Source organism: Nyctibius grandis, chromosome 5 (assembly GCF_013368605.1).
Source record: "Nyctibius grandis isolate bNycGra1 chromosome 5, bNycGra1.pri, whole genome shotgun sequence".
Classification (NCBI taxonomy): domain Eukaryota; kingdom Metazoa; phylum Chordata; class Aves; order Nyctibiiformes; family Nyctibiidae; genus Nyctibius; species Nyctibius grandis.
The window spans coordinates 68,589,398-68,610,946 of NC_090662.1; the positions used below are offsets into that span (position 1 = coordinate 68,589,398).

The following is a 21,549-nucleotide window of genomic DNA, read 5'->3' on the forward strand; positions in this document are numbered from 1 at the left end:
AAGCAAATAGTAGGTTACACTAAGGTGGAAGCCAGCATGAAATCAAAACAAAGCTTTTCAGGACAACTTTCTATCAATATATGGCCACTTAAATTTATAGATAGGGACCCACTGAGTGTTTCAAAATCATATAGACAGTTGAGGCATCTAAATCTGGCTGAAATCTGTAGAAATGAGGTTTCTGTGCTACTACTTGGTTTTGAAAGTCTTCCTGGGTTCTCTGTATCAGACTTACTACAGTGGAAATCCATTTCTTAGCCACATTTCTGTTTCCTGTTTCCCAGAACAGAGATGCTGAATGAGGATCCTCCAGGGATATGAGGGTGGATGTTCTCATGGGCAGAGAAGTGGTTGTCCTGAGACTTCCCAAGAAAGCATCTCTGTCCTGAAACACAGCTTGGCTGTGGTAGGGCCCTAGGCAGGTAGAAAAAGGCAAACTGCAGAGGGGAGGGGTAGCTATATAGAGATTAGAGAACTCAGAAGAACCTCTGTAATTCCAGGCCACACAGCCAGCAAATGGGCTTCTTGATCTTGCTTGTCATTTACGGTCTAATGTCTATGTTGTTGTGCAGTGGGTAGTCATAATTTTGAACGCAGTGATGGGCCTGTGAGGAGATGGCCCAGTTTTGAAGAGGCATGCTCTTTTTCTTCTTTCAGAGAAGATTAAAATCACTTCATATCCTGTTTTCATTTTACTGTTCCATGGAACACTTTGTCTAAGTAGCTTTCTTCTTTTCTTGCAGTCCTCATTCCATCCCAGATCGCCTGCGGATCAGAGTGAACAGGATTAATTTACAAGAATATGAGGGGCTACATTATGACAAGGAAAGACTCCGGGAAGCTTGTAAGTTGGAAGAAGCCAGGTTGTAGCTGCTTTTGGTAGAACATTCTGTATAAATCTTACATTAACAAAAAAACCCCAAACCAACAACAAAAATCCCCAAGCACAGGGTCAAGCATGCTTTTTTGGATGAGTCACATAGAGTGTATATTCATCTGTTTATGTATATGCACATATATATTCTCTCTATGTAAATATTCTCTCTATAAAAAGCATATATAGAGAATTCTTCTGTTTTCTTACTCAACTATGCCTTCTGCAAGTTGATTTTATTTACTGTAGAATAAATGTTTTTCACTCCTGTTTTTTAAATTCCTGTCTTTCTGTTGATTCTGCTGGTTTTCTGCTAGTGTATGAAACTATTCAAGATTCTATGATTAGCATCAAATTTGACACTGAGTGGGGGGACCATGATTAATTTCATTTTGAGAATGTGCTCTGACCTTGTACGTGGTTCTTGCACAGGTGCATTTATCTTGGGAAACAATTCTGGCTTCCCCAGTCCCTTATTCTTTAACAGCCTTCAGTTTTCCACATAAGAGAATAATCACTGTTTTGTTTCCTCATATAATGGTTTAATTGCCACATTCAGGGGTAAGTCAAAAGCAGACAGCCGGTTGCTTTGGCAACACTGATGATGATGATGATCCATACTTAAAATGAAGTTCCTTTCCTTGGTTACACACAGACATTAATCAATGAGGGACATGGCTGCTTGTGATAACAATTTAATAGTCTTGTCATGCATCTGGCTCATTATTCATATTAAATTACAAGCATGACTGTTTGTTGTGCAACAAAGCTTCAGCTCCCTCTGTAATACAGAGTGCTCTGGTAATTACAGGATGACAATCCTTTTAATTGGTTCGCTTATCTTACTGTTGGAAGATAGTTAAACTGTTTCACTTTCACTCCTCTAGTCCCACCCCTCCTTATTCTCCCAGTTCACCAGCTCTCCTTCCAACAGAAGAACTGGAATGGCTTAAATTTTACTATAGGTCCTGAGAGCCTTTTCTGAAGTTTCTGTTAGTGGATTTTGGTCATAATTAAAGCAATCAAAGCCTTCATCACTGGTCTGAGAAGAATTTTAACAGGATGAGGATTATGGCGCACTGGAGAGGAATTTGCTTCAAATTTAAATTGAGAGTTTGACCTTGTGTAACCTTCAGGCCATATTGAACCAAGCCTGTCAGAAAAAATCTGGTTCATTTGGTGGTTCATCCTATGGTTTCCCATCTGAGGAGAACTATCCTCATCCATCCTCACTATGGATGTAAATTTAGTGTGTGCGTATTTAGTATATATTATATAGTCCGTAAGAGCCATTTACATGTTCTGACACAAAATATACAACTTTTTACACTGTTGTCACTGCAGTTGTAAATGAGTATTTATGTTACTTGTCACCTGCAAAAAAACATAATGATAACATTATAAAAAATGCCAGAGAATGATCTAAAACCTCTAAGATTTGGTTTTAGATTACACACGCATTTGATCACTTGCTGGATGTGTGCTTAAGAGGTTTTCATTCAAAAAGTAGATGTCCATCAAGAGGTAAAAAGATTGCTTTCAGGCATTGGCAGGCCATTTGCAGTAAGACCTCTCTTTCAAGTTGCTGCATGGCCAGCTTTATAATATAACATAGCTGGACTGGAGTATTCTCCCCAGACGTTTTTCATGGAGTTCTTTTTCCTATCTGTCTTCCTTTAGCTGTCTCAGTAATGCTTGTGCATTACTGTTTTTACATTAAAATATGAGAAAGCAAATAATAACCCCATCAACGTAAAATAAATTGGAAAAGATACCTCACCTTACCCTTTGCAGTTGTTAGGAATGTGTAAGAATGTATAACTTACAGCATACACTGATGGTCATCAGCCTACTTCTCTGGACATATAGCTGAAGTGTCTTCTATCAGAATTGTCCAACCTTTAGTTTTCAGGAGGCTGATCTTGATCTGAGGACTTCTGGGTGATGCTATTTATGACTGAAGGAAATTATGTACAGGAAGAGAAGTGCTCTCTAAACAGTCAGAAACCAAACTGTTTTAAATATTCTAGCCAGCTCCTTGACTTACATGAAGTAAAAAAATCGAAAATCCCTGTGGTTCACTGAGCACAGACCTAACGTCCCAGTTTTCCTGTGACTTACTGCAAGATGCTTGCATCTCTTCTGGAAACTGAGGCATAGCCAGTCATCAAGCTTCATGATTACACTACAGGACTACATAACTTAAGTTTTTATGAGGACGGAAGCTGGAAAATCACATGAATCTTCCTTTTAAGAAGAGTAGATAGCCATTTTAATTGCATTTCTGACATAGCTAATTGGATACATTTTAAATGGTTTTCTCGTGGCAGGTCTATGGATTGTTGCCTGCCTGGCGCTCTCATATGCTAAATACTTATATGAAATAATCGTGCTGACTATGTCCTCATCAGCAAATCATTTCATGGAGCATTGCCACTAAAAGTTGGGTAAAGGGGGAGGAGAGGAGTGCTAAGGGAGGGGAAGCGACTCTCTCCTTTACCAAAGAAAGTGATTACGGGGGCAGGGAATTGGAAAGAAATAGATTTCTGTGGCAGGTGAATAACTGAAATTTTGTCAGTCTGAATTAAAAATTTAAATGCAGATAGTACTTGTGCACTAGCAAAATACAAGAGCATTGTATTGGGCCCTGTTTCTACAATAGTGTTTCTACAAGGCCTGCTGCTGTCAGTGGGTTAGCTTCCTTCAGCCTGACTGTAGCTCTCAGGTGCATGTATGTCTCACTAGATGCTTGCAAAGGACTCAGTTTACATATTTGTCCAGGCTTTGGCAGAATACCTACAACTTAATTCCAGAATACTATACTTACTATCCATTCCCTACCCACAAGGATTAAAAGCGCTTTTACCTCCCTAAATCATTTAAAAACCAAATCAGAGTCTCACAGCAATCTGAGCAGGAAAACGAAGCCAGTTAATAACGAGTCATGCTGTTATCCTTGAAGGAAAAATAATAAAGAAGCTGTTATGTTTTTTTGCCTGTTACATGTCTACATAATAGAGTTTTGAAAGCTCTGACATCAGTGTAATAATCTGGATCATTTTAACTCACAGTAAATACATTTCGCTCCCCTTGTTTGCTTGAAATACTGATTTGCTTCTATCAACTACTTCACCTAAAATTGCACTTCCCAACATATAACAACTTGTCATACAAACTGTTCCATGAAGATTAATCTTCACTCTGCTGGAGGTAGACACCTCATTTTGAAAATCTCCTGAGCAGTTAAAGAATGTCATTTTGTCCTCTGAAGGGCATGACTGTTCTTAGCCCATTCTCCTTCTGTTGCTTTCTACTTTTCTTGTCACTGCAGCTGGCATTTAACCAAGATTCTGTTTCTGAATTGTCCCTTTCTTTCTTCCCCATGCTCCTTCTTTTCTCCTTCATTCTTTCTTCTGTCAACATCTCAGTATTGTCTGTGGGATGATTGATGATGGTACAGAAGATGCTTATTGATCCTTCAGCGAGGAGGGGTGAGTGCTTCCATGCACTCTTTTAAGAAAGGGATATGTGTTGGCATTTTAGTTATGTTGTAATGTTCTTCTCTGCAAATGTCGTCGTCTTCTCTAACACCTCCCTATACATGCCCCAAACACTTGTCACCCTAGTCACCAGCTTCACCATCTTCTGCCCAGTATGACAGTTGTACATTACATGACTGTAAACAAAACTACCATATTCAAAAAGTGAGTTGGATTGATGTTTCTAGATGGACAGAACTTAATTCTGTCTCTCTTGCCTGCATATCTTCTGTATGCTCTCTCCGATTTCCTGTTATTGCAGGAAAGTGTGATCTGAAACAGCATTGTGGGGAAACAATTGAGTTATTTTTAAAATAGCAAAATCTTTCTGTTTATGACACCCTGTTTTCCCCTTCCCAGTGTTACTAAGAAATTCCTGACAATGGAGGTATATGAAGAAATTAATTGTATTAAAAAAACACCAACAAACCAACCAACCATAAACTAGTGACCAAGTGGTCTTCAACCCTTCTTAGTCTTTCCTGCCAACACTATTGTAGATTTGCACCATGAAGATGGAGCCATGAAATAGCTCACTATCAGCAGTAGCTGCACAGGACCTTTTTTTTTTAATAGAGTATGTCAGTTCTTACTGCCCTTAACTTGTTGTTTTGTATGCTCTAGCCATGGAGAACCAATCTTAGTTTACTCGATGCCACTAAGATTAAGGAGGAATCATACCTGACAGTAGTGGTGGCAGTATCAGAAATAACTCTCAGTTCTGTAACAGCTCCAGGTCTCTCACACTTTTATACAGAGGCAGCTGTTCCTTATCTCCTCTTGAATAAAATGGCACACTAGATTAAAAAGCAATTTTTGAAGAAAATTTAGTTCCGTGTGTATAACAATTGAACTATCTGCAATCTAACAATCCTTTTCTCTGCAGCCTCCCTGCTTTGTGTGTGTGGGAGTGGGGGGTGGTGTAACATGATGTGATGTTAACCTTGAATTCTTGTTTCCCTCTGATTTTATCTAGCCAGATGTCTATATTGCATATGTTTCTGCCTCTAATTTCTATGGGTTATCTGAGGGTTTTGGGGTCATCCTAGGAGTTCTTATCCTAGGTACACAGAGGTACATGGAATGACAAGCTTGTGAGTCATTTGGGATGTGTACATAGAATCATAGAATCGTTTTGGTTGGAAGGGACCTTTAAGATCATCAAGCCCAACCATTAAGAGTTCTACAGAGATACTGTAGCTTCCTCATACCAGTGATATACTTACCACAGTTTGAGAATCACTGACCTATGAAATGCATTCTGATACTTTAAAGCTCAAGGATATGGCAGGCAAAGTTAATTTGGAAACTATTCCATGTCATTTTGAGCAACTAGCTAAATAAGAAAAGATCAACACTGAGGACTTTGTATTTACATCCTGAATATCCATAATGTAAAGGGCATAGGGGAGCAGAGGACCTTCTGCTAGGTGACTATGATGAAGGAAACCTGAATTAGCAGATGGAGTCAGGACAGGGGAGATTAGCCACTGAAGGAAATGTGCTCATGTTAGGAAGCAACTTTGATCTGAATGGATTTAGTTGACATGGGTTGTGTAGCTACAAACCTCCTCTTAGGGGACATGGTGGCTTATCTGTAGAAGTTCTGTAAAAGGCAGTATTACCTCCTGACTGTCTACTAAATTTCACTCTGCTTAGAAGTCACCACCTTGCTCTAACAGCTTTGTTTTCTCAACATGTGTTATGTAGACACTAGCTAATTCATGCATTTCTCTGTCACAGTGATTTAATAAGATCTGAAACTGAGAGGGTTGGATGGGTTGCTTAAAGTCACCCAGCAAGATGAAACTAAGAGGGTTAGAAGTCAGCAGTGAGTTAAATACTGGCAACTCTGCTGCCACTGAGCTTCCAGATTCTCATGCTGGTGTATACAGATGCAAACCACTGATAAATGTTTGTAACTGAAACAGAAATGACAAAAACATAGAGGAAGTTGCCAAGGGCATTGCTTGTGTCAAAGGAAATATCTTTTTACTTTTTGACGGATGAAACCTTACGGGCTTTGTCCAGACAGGACAGTGAATTACATAATCACAGAATCACAGAATCACAGAATGTTAGGGATTGGAAGGGACCTCGAAAGATCATCTAGTCCAATCCCCCTGCCGGAGCAGGATTGCCTAGACCATATCACACAGGAACGCGTCCAGGCGGGTTTTGAATGTCTCCAGAGAAGGAGACTCCACAACCTCTCTGGGCAGCCCGTTCCAGTGTTCGGTCACCCTCACCGTAAAGAAGTTTTTCCTCAAATTTAAGTGGAACCTCCTGTGTTCCAGCTTGCACCCATTGCCCCTTGTCCTGTCAAGGGATGTCACTGAGAAGAGCCTGGCTCCATCCTCTTGACACTTGCCCTTTACATATTTATAAACATTAATGAGGTCACCCCTCAGTCTCCTCTTCTCCAAGCTCAAGAGACCCAGCTCCCTCAGCCTCTCCTCATAAGGGAGATGTTCCACTCCCTTAATCATCTTCGTGGCTCTGCGCTGGACTCTCTCTAGTAGTTCCCTGTCCTTCTTGAACTGAGGGGCCCAGAACTGGACACAATACTCCAGATGCGGCCTCACCAGGGCAGAGTAGAGGGGGAGGAGAACCTCTCTTGACCTGCTGACCACACCCCTTCTAATACACCCCAGGATGCCATTGGCCTTCTTGGCCACAAGGGCACACTGCTGGCTCATGGTCATCCTGCTGTCCACTAGGACCCCCAGGTCCCTTTCCCCTACGCTGCTCTCCAACAGGTCTGTCCCCAACTTGTACTGGTACATGGGGTTGTTCTTTCCCAGGTGCAGGACTCTACACTTGCCCTTGTTATATTTCATTAAATTTCTCCCCGCCCAACTCTCCAGCCTGTCCAGGTCTCTCTGAATGGCTGCGCAGCCTTCCGTTGTGTCAGCCACTCCTCCCAGTTTTGTGTCATCAGCGAACTTGCTGACAGCGCACTCTATTCCCTCATCCAAGTCATTAATGAATATATTGAATAGTACTGGTCCCAGTACCGACCCTTGAGGGACTCCGCTAGACACAGGCCTCCAACTGGACTCTGTCCCATTGACCACCACTCTCTGGCTTCTTTCCTTCAGCCAGTTCACAATCCACCTCACTACCCGATCATCCAGACCACACCTCCCCAGTTTAGCTGTGAGGATGCTGTGGGAGACCGTGTCAAACGCTTTACTGAAATCGAGATAGACCACATCCACAGCTTTACCATCATCTATCCACCGGGTAACATCCTCATAAAAGGCTATCAAGTTGGTTGAGCAAGACTTCCTGTTGGTGAAGCCATGCTGAGTGCCCCTAATGATCCCCCTATCCTTGATGTGCCTAGAGACAGCACCAAGAAGAAGTTCCTCCATCACCTTTCCGGGGATGGAGGTGAGGCTGACCGGTCTATAGTTACCCGGGTCCTCCTTCTTGCCCTTTTTGAAGACTGGAGTGACATTCGCTTTCCTCCAGTCCTCAGGCACCTCTCCCGTTGCCCACGGCTTAGAAAAGATGATGGAGAGTGGCCTAGCAATGACTTCCGCCAGCTCCCTCAGCACCCGCGGGTGCATCCCATCAGGGCCCATGGATTTATGGACATCCAGGTTGCTTAATTGGTCCCTGACCCAGCCCTCATCAACCAAGACAGATTCCTCCTCTATCCTGACTTCTTCTGAGGCCTCAGGGGTCCGGGGCTCCTCAGGACAGCCTCCAGCAGTATAGACAGAGGCAAAGAAGGCATTCAGTAACTCCGCCTTCTTTTTATCCTCTGTCTCCAGGGCCCCCACCTCATTCATCAGTGGGCCTACATTGCCTCTAGTGTTGGCTTTACCTGCAATGTATTTGAAGAAGCCCTTTCTGTTGTCCTTGACCTCTCTTGCAAGGTTTAATTCCAAGGAGGCCTTAGCTTTCCTAGTTGCCTCCCTACATCCTCTGACAACAGACTTATATTCCTCCCAAGTTGCCAGCCCCTCCTTCCATGATCTGTACACCCTTTTCTTCCACTTGAGTTTGCCCAGCAGTTCCCTGTTCAATCATGCAGGTCTCCTGGTACCCTTCCTTGACTTCCTACCTGTTGGGATGCTCTGATCTTGAGCTCGGAAGAAGCAGTCCTTGAATGCTAACCAACTATCTTGGGCCTCTTTACCTTCTAATTTTTCTAACATTTCTTGCTTTGACTGACCCGCATACACACACACACATACACTCACACATATACTCAAAGATTAGAAAGAGATAGGAGTACAACAGAAGAAAAAGTAGGATGTGATCAGATAATTAAAGAGAATAGCACAATGAGTATACACACAGGTGCTGAAATAGGCAACTTCAGTCTTGGCTTTTTCTAACTTTGAGCTCTTCATCTTGTAGTCATAGTAACATTTATTTAACATAGTGTGTCATTACCTGGTTTGGGAGGAAGGAGTAAATCCAAAACATTGAAATCTCATCCCATCTCATTGAGTTATAGAATCATAGAATGGTTTGGGTTGGAAGGGACCTTTAAAGATCTAGTTCCAACCTTCCTGCCATGGGCAGGGACATCTTCTGCTAGGTCAGGTTGCTCAAAGCCCCTGACCTTGAACACTTGCAGGGAAGTGGCATCCACAATTTCTCTGGGCAACCTGTTCCAGTGTCTCACCACCCTCATGGTAAAGAATTTCTTCCTTATCTAATCTAAATCTACCCTCTCTTGACTCCACATGGGGCATGTCTACATTCAACAGAGTCCTCTGCCTTTTGAGCTAGTGGGGAAACTGTCACCTGTAAGTTTGCTGTTTCCTTTAAATGAGAAGAGATGGGCAGTATTCCAAATAGATGTAAATATATATTTACCCTAGAGGAATGGGGACACACAAGAATATTAAGCTCCATTTCAGACTTTCCAGGAAATCTGCTATAGTTTTTCTGGTATAGACTTTTCTGTGTGATTTTTCTGTGCATATTATACTTCTCCTGTTTCCTTTCCTATTGCTTTTCTGATTTGATTTCCTCTTATCTTCAGTCCTGGTTGTCCCCTTTGGCTATCCCATCCCACACACATCCTTCCTGCTTGTCTTAGTCTGTTTCTGCAGATCTTACAGCTCAGGTTCCTGTTCCTTTTCTTAATCCTAAACCCTTACTCACTGTTCAGCCAGACCTCTTCTTTCAGCTCTTAGTCCTGATACCCACTCCCTGCCAGTTTCAATTCCCAGCTTTTCATAGTTTTCTTTCTATAACCCATTTCCTTTTGTGTGGTGTTTGGGACAAGTTCTCTCTTCATTTGACTTGGGTAGCTTCTTCTTTTTTGTGGCAGGGTATTGGAGAACTCACTGAGAGCCTGGAGGGGATGACCGCCTTCTCAAATGTGGTCTGGTTTAGTCTGATAACCTCCATTGTGTTTTACCTCCTGACATGTGAAGATTTTAAAATTGGACCACTAGTGCCAAGAAAACTAACAACCAATGAACCTAAGGAGGCTTAGTTTTTGTCATTATAATAAAGAAAAGGGATCTGCAGAGACACATGGCTTAGATTTGTGTGGTAAGAAAATCCGTACAAACTCAGTTGTGTTAAAACCATACTGAGAAAGCCAAACCTCTTAATATAAATGTCTGAATATTTTAGAATTCTTTCCTAAGAATTTACGTCGTCCTTCACATCTCTAATATCAGTGGAAACTGCTCAGGAAAATGACATTCTTATAACATCTTCAGTAGTGAGGATCCTTTATTTGCTACATTAAGCATTTACAAGCCGATGTCTAATCTTCCCAGTCCCTTGAGGTATGTCAGACTCGGAATGAGTTTTCCTGGCATTCATTCACATCTACCTTAATGATCTGTCTTGAGGCTGTTTTGTTTGGGATTTGAGTGGGTTAATCATGGTGTTTAGATCACAAATTGAATCCTTTCATAACAATAAATGGAGAAGTTAATTGAATTTTATTTTTTTCTTCATGGTGTCATATGCAGTATATTCAGGCTTCTTCCATTTGTGTTCTCAGTACTATTAAAGAGTTCACTAGCTTTAGGTATTCAGCATAATGGGCAGTTAATAGGTGGAAGATTTCTTCTTTGTTTATAAATTCCGTAGCTAATTTAATGAGGACTTAGGAAATTACTACTATTCTTACAGTCAATTAGAGCATAATGCTAGCCATACTGCTGCACCTACCCCCACCCTCCTCCTGCTGATACTAGATTTTGGTTAGCGTGTCTGGGAACAAAAAGCTTTCCACAGTACTGATTCAGAATAAGAAGCAACTGTCTGCCTGTCTCATCTCCTGAGGTTCTTGCACTGCTACTCATCACTGCAGCTGTATCCACAGCTCCCTGGACAAAGTCCTTTTCACCATTCAGAGAACACAAAGAAACTGGGAGCTGGATGCAAAGGGCCAGAAGAGCAGGTGCCTTGGGAGAAAAATATCTGGCACTTCAATGCTGTGGCATGGCTCTTGATCTGAGACTATCTCTTATTTTTGGCATATTCTCATGTCTGGATATATCCATATATTCACAGGAGTGGACAGTGTATGGGTGTACGGGAGAGTTGCTCTGCAGTGCCTGTGCTCTTAATGTAAGAATTTGTCTCCCATCTTTCACCTGGCATACCTAGTAATCACTGTGTCCCACAGCGCTGTTCTGTACTGTCCACATCCTCATCCACACAGGGCTATTCAGAAAAGGTAGAAGTTCATTTATTCCTGAATGGAGGTGCCCACAATGACATTGAATGCCATGCATGTTAACTTTATGCCTTTAACTGATTCAACATAACTTACCTCATTTTGCCTCTATTGCACAGTATTGCCCTATATTTAGAATGGGCAACAATCCCATAGTTTCAATCCTGTTATCAATCATTAAGGATTCCTTTTGTTTTCAAACAGCAGTTATTGTGAAGCACTTTGAAAAATCCTGGCTGAATGGTGCATTGTGCATACTTACTGTGGTTTATGATAAAAATGAGGTCTGGGAACGTTTTCCTTGCCGAAACCCAGAAAGGTTTTGCAAAAAAAAACAACCAAACAAAAAAAAAAAACACACCCACAAAAAAGCTTTCAAATGAGCATGAACAATATGGAATGGAACCATTTGAGACCCACCTCACACACCTTCTCCCTTAGCTAGCCATTGACCCATAAAGCCATAGGTAGTGCTAATTCAGGATTTCCAGGCAGCAAAAGTTGCACATCTCTTTTTAAGAACAAAGTCACCCAGCCCAGAATTCCAGAATTGTTCTATGATCACCAAGAATAGATGGGAAATAATTTAATTAAACCTGCGAAACATGACTTTCTTCTTCACTCATGTATATGAGGCCCATAAATGTCACTGCTAAACTATCTATTGTATACTAGTGTTTTATTTTCAGACATTTTGGTGGATTTCCTTAGAATTCCAAATGTTCATAAGGTCCTTCTCCTTTGGGCTGTCAGAAACAGTGATAGTTACAGATTTCAGTTCTGTTAGCTGTGTTGTTTCAGCAGGTCAAAGCTCTGGTCCCCATTAATGCATATACTCCTCCATGGAGGAAGGAAATAAACAGAAAAGAGGCAAAATCAGTTGTGACAGTTTATGAGCAAGTTGTGTAGCTCCCTAGTGCTCTGTGGCTATTGGAGGTGTAGTTGTGTGTGCTGCAATTAACTTTTTAGTGCTATAAATGAATTTAACAAATGCTGCTTTCAGTAAGGACTGCAGAGGGATCTGCTGAATCGAAACTAGATAGCCATTAAATACTCTCTACGAAGAGCTTAAGGGTCTCCTGTCAGAGCAGGTTAAGCAATAATAAACCCTAAGCAAAGAGAATCAGTCTGTAACCCAGAGTGTCGGAGCGCATAAAGCAAACTTCTTGATTGACCCTCATTCCACTCACTTGTCTCTCACTCTCTGTTCTGTAATGTAAAAATCTGGGAGGTCGCAATGAGCACTGTTCCCTTCTGGCCTTTCTGAAAATGAGCAGATGGTTTGGCATCACTATTGGATATCAGTGTTGCTTCAGGAGAAGCGAAAGCTTTTCCCTTTTCCCCTGGTCTTCCTGCTTATCCCTTCTTTATTTTCTTGTTTCTTTCTCCAGCTTTTTTTTCCCTGCTTCTGGTTTCCCCGGGTTCATAGCTGTCCTTCTGTTCAAATTGCATTCTAAGCACGATGCTGGCAGCACTGTTCATGTTCCCCAGAGCCCTGAGCTGGCCTCTGAGGCCAGTAATGACCTTCACTGCCGTAGGTTCTCCCCTGCTCTCCAGCCTGAGACCACTGAGCTTCTCTTTGTGCTTCTAGCCTCGGTGGGCCACGAAAATATAAGCCGCATTCCCCATTATCTTTTACCACTGTCTTGTTTTCTTATCAGAGTGAAGACTGTCTAGGTAGATAAATATCTCTCCCTCTTAATCAACTTCTTTTGAATGGCAGGATGGGCTGCAGCACAGTTGTTTTTTCTATTTATCTCAGAACTGTCAGTGACTTTATGTTGCTTCTTGTTATCCAGTTACCAAAATTTTTCATGAGCTGATATTCTTCTCTCCTTCTGGAATACTTCAGATGAGGATTTAAATCTCTTTCCTGCTGCTTCCCTACTTTTTTTGCCATTGTTTGATTAAAGGCCCTCCAGGGAGAAAAAAGAACTTAATTCAGTGATTCAGTTTTAGAAAATCAGGTACTCAAGAGTTTTCACTTGTTTTCTTTTTATTTAATGAGATCTTAGTAGTTAGCTCTCTTGGTACCTTCCTTGTGGACTCAGGTATGCTTTTTCTCTTTTGTTCTTTTTGTGGGTTTGTTTTGGGTTTTTTTTTGGCTGCAAGAACAGAATGGTTAATCCTCTGTTATTAAAAATGCTGCTCTCAGCTGAGGGGAATTATTTGCTGTATTTTTACAAGTTCTCTTTTTTTCTCTGAGAAAATATGGAGATGTTGTGTCAATTCTGTGTGTAAATGGAATAATGTCTGTTTTGATTTGAAAGCAGCCTTACATCAAAATAACATGGTGCTGGACAGTTTTCTCTGAAATCAGTCTGTGACTTCAGGCTGTGACTTTCATTACTTTAAATCACTTTTGTAGATTTAAGAGTTATAAAAGTGAAATATTACTTTCTTATTTCAATGTATAAGAGCATCTCCCTAAACTCTTGTTCTGGGGTGTGTTCCTTTCTTTAGAGTTAATAATTGATATTGATATCAGATGATGTCACGCAATTTAACTGAATCTAGTTTAGCGTCTTCGGTGTGAAAGAGTTGAAAACCAGAATCCTTGATAATTGTAAATCAGTGAAATTAATGATGAATATATTCTTGCTTTTAAATGACTGTTAAGAATTGGATAGCAGAAAGCTTTTGTGAGGACATTATAAAAAAAACAAAACAAAACAAAACAAAACCTGAAGCATATTGCAAATCTTTTAAAGTTCAAGAGACTTCAGTTAAAGAGGTTTTTCTTTGTTTTTGATTTTCCAGCCATTCCCCTAGGAATTATAGTTGTACGAGGAGATTGTGACTTGGAGACCTGTCGTATGTACATTGACCGTCTACAAGAGGTGAGGTTTTTTTGAATTCAGGTATCATGTATTAATCTCTGTTATGCATCTTTCAGTTCTGACCGCAGAGGTCTAGTGGTTGCAACAACCATATATTGAGTATTGCAGTTTGCCTACCACTGAAAACAAAACTTTAGAGTTATGATATGATAATAAAAGCAGGAGTAGGACTGAAAAATATTTTCTAAGCAGGAAATGAAAAGTCATACTGTTATCAAATGATAACAGAATTGACATGGATGGGTGTGTTTACGTCTCCTTGAGTTGGAATGGAATACCAGGACTCTCCGTGTACCTTGCTGAAATTACACAAATTAGTGATTCAAAAGTGTGTTATGTAAGGATAAACATAATGATATTCAAGTGGGTCTAATTATGCAAATGTCATTCTCTAATACTGTCATAGAGTAATCTGAGACACCAATGAACACTACAAATATCAACTAGATATTTCCAAATACACAGAAATGTATACTCATGCAGCTAATAATAATGTTGGTCTTACTGTCTTGAACACTTTGCCTCACAAGAGTTGATTCTACAGTATGGTCTGGAAAATGGAGACTCTAAATGCGCAATAAACTGAATAATTTTAAGTGTGTATGCATTTAGTGATAAAACTAATGGATTTTCATTAATATACTGTCACTGGTATCATCTTTTACTGGTATCTTTCAACAACATTTACAAGTGTGAGTATGTTACGTAGGTTTCTAAATAGGTGGTCCAATTGACATAGGAGCTATGAACCTCATCCATCCCACTGAATCTTTGGGAGCTACTGGCTTCCCTGTGGTTTCGAAACTCTGCACTTGCAGCCTGAATATGGGCTTTAGTATCTCACTACAGGCTTTCACTTTTTTGCATTTCAACCAGGATTCCCTTCATCAAATGCATTTCTGAACATTCAGACCTGAGGTGTGGCTATTATTATCAGACATAAAACCTTACTGTAAGGTGATGCATATTTAAGGTATCTGGTGATGGAAAACTACAATGAAATAATTGTGATGATGTTCTCAGCAGATTACAAATGTGATCTCAGGCTGAGTTCAGGCAACTTAATATGGCCAGTATTGGGTGGCGAGTGGTTGTACAGCCCTGGAGGAAGCACAGCTAGAAGTTCTGGTTGAATTACCTGTAGTAGTTGTGGAGGAACTGCATTTCTCCAGCCTTTGGCAGGGTTTGTGCTACTTTTTTCGTGTGCTTGATTTGGCTCAGACCCATTTGCTGGGAATGGAGGTGCCAGGGCTTTCTGCACTACGCCAACTTGCATGCCAGCTGGGGAGCTGTGATCTGTAGGCCAGGCTTTTTGGAAGGCTATGTCATGAGCTAAAGATATTTGACAAAATGTCTATTAAATTAGATTCCTGAACCCTGCTAAATATCAGTCGTTCTGATATGACCTCGCTGACATGAGGTAGTCTTAAAACGGGGAGAACTGCCAGTGGTTTTCTTTAGTGCATTAATTCATTCAGAAATATTTGCAAATAGGATTTATGGATTTTAGCATCTTTTCTTTCATTTTTTTGCTGATATTCTAAATTTAGATAGATTTCATAGAACAAATTAGGACTGTGATATGGTAAAGATCCATTAACACGTTCTCTTTATTTCAAAAACCATTTTTTTTGACCAAATGCATGCAAATCTAAACTTTAAGTGAGCTTTCTGTGACTGTTCTGTGGTGTTCGTTTAATATGCTTAAAACTAGTGAGAAACACTTGCAAACTTGTTTATGTTTGCCCAACCACTTCAGATAGTAGAACTGCAAACAGCTCTTGTTGCTTTAATTTTTTTCATCATCGGCATGTCTTTCATCCTCCTACTAGGACCTACAGTCAGTAACTTCTACTACACAGAGAGTTCATTACCAGGTAAGATAAGCTTTCCTCTTAGTATCAGAACAAAAAGAGGCTTAACGATGTGGACTGCACTCTAGATTTGAACCTAGGTTTTCTTTTTGTTAGATACTTGTATGTTAGATGAATTTCTGATTATCATTTACCCTCAAATGTTGGACGTTCTTTCTGCTTTCCCTGGGACAGTCCTTTTCCTTGCAAACCTTATGGAATCATCTTTAATATTAGCACAGCATGATGATGAGAGTGGTATTACAATAGCAGTGCCTTGCATATTGAAGTGAGAGAATGTGTCCTGTAGGACAAATGACACAAGTAAAATTGCTTCTCTGTCTGAGAAACTGAACAATAACATGTTATATTGCATAGCAGTAGTACTGAAGTCCATCACTGAGAAAAAAGGTGTGCTAGCAGGCCTAACTGCTTAATAATGCTGTGCACCACAATCATGTACCTCTAGTTTAACATAATCTTCAGAGTAGTTGTTTAATCCATCCAGGGTGCGATTGTGTCTTTTGCATGTGACAAATAGGTTCTAGTTTTAGGTGGCTAGTTTTTAAAATTGGTCTCTCTGTGCATTTTACAACTTTATTGTACAAATTATTCAATACAAAACTTGCTTTTACAGTTGGAAGTATTGTGCAAGAATGCATATTTCTCTCAGTAAAATATTGGGCTGCACAGTGCTTATATTGGGAATAACATAACTCAGACTAACTCTACTGACGCCTGAGCTGATCTGACATTAGCGCAGAGACTTGACACATACAACGGTCAATTGACACAGCATGTAGGATCACACGAGAAGTATGCACAGTGTTGATAGCCTTTTCCGAGACTTAACAATGCAAGTCTTGTTGAGATCAGCAGGAATGAGTTCACTGAGAAAGCATACAGAGATCCAGCTGATGGGAACTCATTGCAGTGAAATTGCAGATAATTTCTTCAGGGTTAATGATTACCTGGGTGATACAGAATTCCAGTTTGGCAAGAATGCCTGTAAATGAGCTGAATGCAAGAAGACACTCTGAGAAAATGTAGTTTGGCCTGTTTTCCTGGAGTTGCCACTTTCATAACAGTTCATAGTTTGTTTCTGCATTTCCCTGTCCAATTTTAACCTCATATTTTTTGACATTTGTATCAATCATTGCCCTGGAACTGAGTTTTAGAGCAGTGCTAGTATCTAGCAAATTGGCTAAAAACCCAGCATCTATTATTCTGTTCCACTCATTATAGATTAAGCTAAGTGGCTGCCAACTGGTCCATGTGTAGGAAACTGCCTGAAGTAAAACGAAGAACTAAAACTACATGTATGGGGAGGGCCAAAAGAGAGTATGAAATGTCAGAAATCAGCCCTGTATTTGGCTCTAACCTCTGCAGTTATAGCAGTATATAAATTAATTGCCTAGCCATCTCCTGTAGTGCATATCAGTGTGAAATCCCTAACATGCTATCAATTTTTTATGTTGCTACATTTTGAATGCACCCCCCTCTGTGTTTTGTCTTCAGTACTTGTTTATCCTGGATTCTTCAAACATTGGTTTATTCTCAGTGGGTCATTTCTACAAACTGTCATGTTAGGTTGATTTGAGGTTTGTTCCATGTTTGTTGGTATCCCTCAACATATTAGAGAAAGTGGGAAAAGCAGGGGATAGAGGGCATGAATAAGGTACTTGAGTTGATCGAACTGTCTCCTTACCTCACTAATAAGGTGTCATGGGTACTTTTAGGTCTCATAAATGCAGTTCTCTTGCGTGATTCCTCTGCAGCTCAAAACATGAGGAGTCAGCAGAAACAACATCAGCAAGCCCAGGTGCATATGAGAAAAAAGAAGTTAGAGTTGTTTTTCATTCTGTTTTGTTTCTCTAATAAGTTTAATGCTTATAAAATATTATTCTCATGGGACCGAGACTTCCTAAGCTAGCTCTGCAGTTGAACTGTAATGAAGTCTTGGAAAGAGCATGTCACAGTATGCAGTTTGTGACTTGAATTTACATTTACCAGCATTATCCTTATCTTCATTTTCCCAGCATTATATACTCTGCTAGGTCTATGTATTTTTACTCATGTCTCCTCTTTGTATCATCTACCTTTTTAGTATGCACTATTATCTTTGAATATTTCTTCCTTTTGTCCTTTATATCCCAGTTCTCACCTTTCCAAAAATAGTGGCCTAGATATTAAGATACATAAAGCTTTGTGCATGTAGATACATAGACATTAGCAAACCTAGTGGGTTTCAGAAAGCCCTTGACTTACCCACATACAATTCTGTTGTGATACAAGCAAACCTAAGCATCCCAGAACTACAAGAGCTCGTATTAGAGAAAGACATGGATGTGTTTAAATCTGATGCTTAAACCACTGAAAAATGTCATTTGGTCCACATGTGCAGAAATAGTTCACTTTATGTAATGTTATGCTGTGGTTGTCTTCATCTCTTCTGTAATGCACAGAGGTTGGAGACAAAAACCTGTACATGACAGCAAGGTTTATGGGATCAAGTAAAATCTGTGAGTCTGAATATGGGAGAGAATTGAGGCTGGTTTATTTTTGTCAGGGTGACTATAGATGCAGGTATCATGCATCAGAATATATATATGTATATATATTTTTTTTAGTCAAGCAAAGTCTGTAAGTTGATGCAGTAATATTTCAGGCAAGGTCTCTTGCCAGGACTATAACCAAACTCTAGGGCACTGAGGAGACAACAGATGAGTTGTCTGGAGCCATCTTTGCTTTTCTGTCCTGGATAACCAGAAAGGAAAGGCAATAATAGATGGTTCCAGTCAATCCCAGAGGCAGAAGCTAATAAGATGAATCTTGCAAAAGCTGTCATGATACCAAATGAAATTAATAACATATTGTAGTAGCATCATGCCAGGAACTGATATGTATTCACCTGGCTGAGAAATGAGTGTCCATCACAATACAAACCGCTAATCATCATCACAGCTGCTTGAAAACAACACATAGTGTATGCAGGCACCCTGCTGACCAGGAAGCTGGGGAAGACAAGAACTTGTGCCTATCTGTACAACATCAGTGTGACCTCATTTTTTTCTCAGGTGGCTGAAAAAGTGTCAGATACCTTTACGTAAATCAAAGAGCAATCTCTGACTCTTAACATATGAGGGCATTATTTGCTCTGTAATCAATTTGGAAATTGTTTTACCTAGTCAGACTGAAATGACAACTTCCTTCAGCATTCTTTGAGATTTTCCCGAGGCTGAAGAAAGCAACCTGCTTCTTCTCCACAGCCTTACTGACACGTCTGGACAGTCTGGGGAATTGAACTGATGAACTCCCATTTTTATGTCGATATTTTCTTTTTTTTTTTTCTTAACTTTTTCTCACACATGGCTACTCAGATAAGTATATTAGAAATATTTGCAAAACAGTAAGATGAATTGCTGACAAATATCTATTACTTCTATGTTTTCTTGATGATATAAACACTAGGCAGTAAAAGCAGAGGAATATATATAGGAAACGGTGAACTTTTGAGAATCTGTATGAATGTTCCAGATGCGTTGGACATGTTTGATACACCGTAAATTTTCATTTTAATTCTGTGTGGTCTTTCTGCACTTTCCCTCTTCTTGTACACAAAGCATCCTCGCTTTCCTCCTTCAAACGATGCACGTGGTACCAGCTGCCTGAGGGAATGGTTGGTTTTGTGTCACTTGGAGTCTCTCACTTAGGTTGGGTGCCTTTCTAAAAGGTCTGCTGTAGCTCAGGCTGGAGTGGTGGATTTCTGTGTTATGCTGGGTTAAGCGTTCATAGCCCTGTTGTCCCTTCTGGCTGAAAACCCATGATTATTTGAAATCTCTTTATGGAACTCGCTCTTTCAGCCAGCCTTTACTTTCTGGTGTTGGACCTTCAAACAACTACTCACCTGATATAGCTCTACAATTCCTGATATGAAAATCATTTGTCCTGCATCCTGCTGTCAGGAAAGGTGCTGGGCTCCTGTGTGTTATCCTGAGAAGTCCCAGTGAGATATCATTGTATCCTGGTCTGCTTTCACCAGTCTATGCCCATGTTATGGATATATGTACATATATATTATTCACATTCTGTGCTTTCCGTGCACAGCAACACTTTTCTCAAAGGTACTTTTCCTCCCCATGGCTTCTACTTTTTCTCTTCTTGCCTTGTGATTTAGTATGCCATCCTGTAGTCTGTTGCCTGAAGGAGTAAAGTTTAATCTTGAGCCAGTATGTGCCTGAATTTACATCATTTGCAGGTGTGCTGATTTTACTGCTTAAGATGTAAATAAGGATAGAATCTGGCTCTATACAAATTTGGGGTAAGTGCCCAAGATCCACGCTATTGTGTTTTGCCCTGTGCAAATCTATCTGTGTTTAAACATTGTGTTCTAGTGGCTTTAGGAAGTTGGCTGGCCATCCACTGGCAGCATGGAGCAGAGCCATGACCACTCTCTGCTTTTTGAGATCCCTTTTGTCTCCCCAGCTCAGTGAGAGCTGAGAAAGCAAGGGGCAGCCTGTTTGACTCCTTGGTGAGTACAGGTCAGGAAGAAGGCCTTCATTCCTCCCCAGCCATTTGGTTTGGTTCCTGAAATAGCATCCATTGGCTCCCAAGCAGCCCATCTTTTTAGCCAGAATGGGAAGATGTTGATGTAGGATGTCTGTTTGCTTGGCTGGCTGTGGTCCCCAGGTCTGTGCTCTCTGTATTCTGGGTGTAGAGAATAACACTTTTTTACCCTGATGTGCATTTGGGACACGCCAGGGACAGGTGAAGTGGGCAATTGCTTTGAGTGGCAGATCAGTACAGGTGGGAAAGAGTGTAAAAATACTGAACTAGAATAAAGGAAGGTGACAGGCAAACAAGAAACAAACATAATAATTAGAGTTCATGGCTGTTGTTTGATACTGATGTGTATCTTTTTGACCTCTTTCACCTCTCTGTTCCTGTGTCCTCACAAATAAGGGAGGCTGTAGACAGCTGACAAAGCTGTTTTTTTGGGGTTTTTTTGTTGTTGTTTTTTTTGTTTTGTTTTTTTGTTTTGTTTGTTTGTTTTTTTGTAGAAAGCTGGTTTTGGATGCAAAGCTTTTTGGTACTGCTGAGCTGAAGGGAAGGGGACAGCAGAGGATGTGGCTGAAGCTAACCATGTCAGTTTAGTCTCTTCTATATTACAGTGAAACCCCGATGTCTGTTGAGGAGCAAATCCAGTGGGTTTGGGCTATGTAGGTTTTGCACATTTTGCAGTGTCAGTAGAGCAAAATGAAAAAAGCGGACTAGAAAGCAGTCCCTTTAAGAGAAAAAAGTTTGTTATTTTTTTATGTCATTTCCCTGCCCTATCCAGGACCAAGAAAGCTCTTTCCCCAGAGTACTTTCTGTTCAGAGGCTATCTCCTAGATGGTGCTTCCTAGATGGTAAGTGCATCTTCCTTCTCTCGTGCCTAGCATGCTGCTTGCTTCTGGTGTGCGTGTGAAGGATAGTGCATCTGAGAGTATTACCATAGAGGGGTAACTGTTCCTTTTGTTACACTGAGCAGGTAAAAAAGGAGCTGGGTGCCCCCCTTTCCCCTCTGAAAAATGAAACAGGCCCTTCATCTAGCCATCAAAATGTCTGCTGTAGCATTGTCACCCCAAGGAGGCATATTCTTCTAAGGGTGGTTAGAGGTTTGGTTTATTAGTGTCTCCACTGTGATGAGCGGCACTTACTGCATGGCAGTGCCTGCACTCAGAGTGCAGCTGGTTGTGGCAACACACTGCTGCTGGTAAGGCTGCGTTCTTCA

The 21,549-nt window shown here is 40.6% G+C and overlaps 1 protein-coding gene across 1 annotated transcript in view; it reads left to right on the forward strand.

Moving 5' to 3' along the window:
- The window catches only part of DGKI (diacylglycerol kinase iota), a 234,120-nt gene that overhangs the window by 160,449 nt on the left and 52,122 nt on the right, over positions 1–21,549 (forward strand). Inside the window, exons 22-25 of the mRNA XM_068400899.1 lie at positions 744–844; positions 13,844–13,923; positions 15,756–15,800; positions 21,115–21,184. Coding sequence (XP_068257000.1) covers positions 744–844; positions 13,844–13,923; positions 15,756–15,800; positions 21,115–21,184 — 296 coding nt within the window. The remainder of the gene's footprint in view (positions 1–743; positions 845–13,843; positions 13,924–15,755; positions 15,801–21,114; positions 21,185–21,549) is intronic.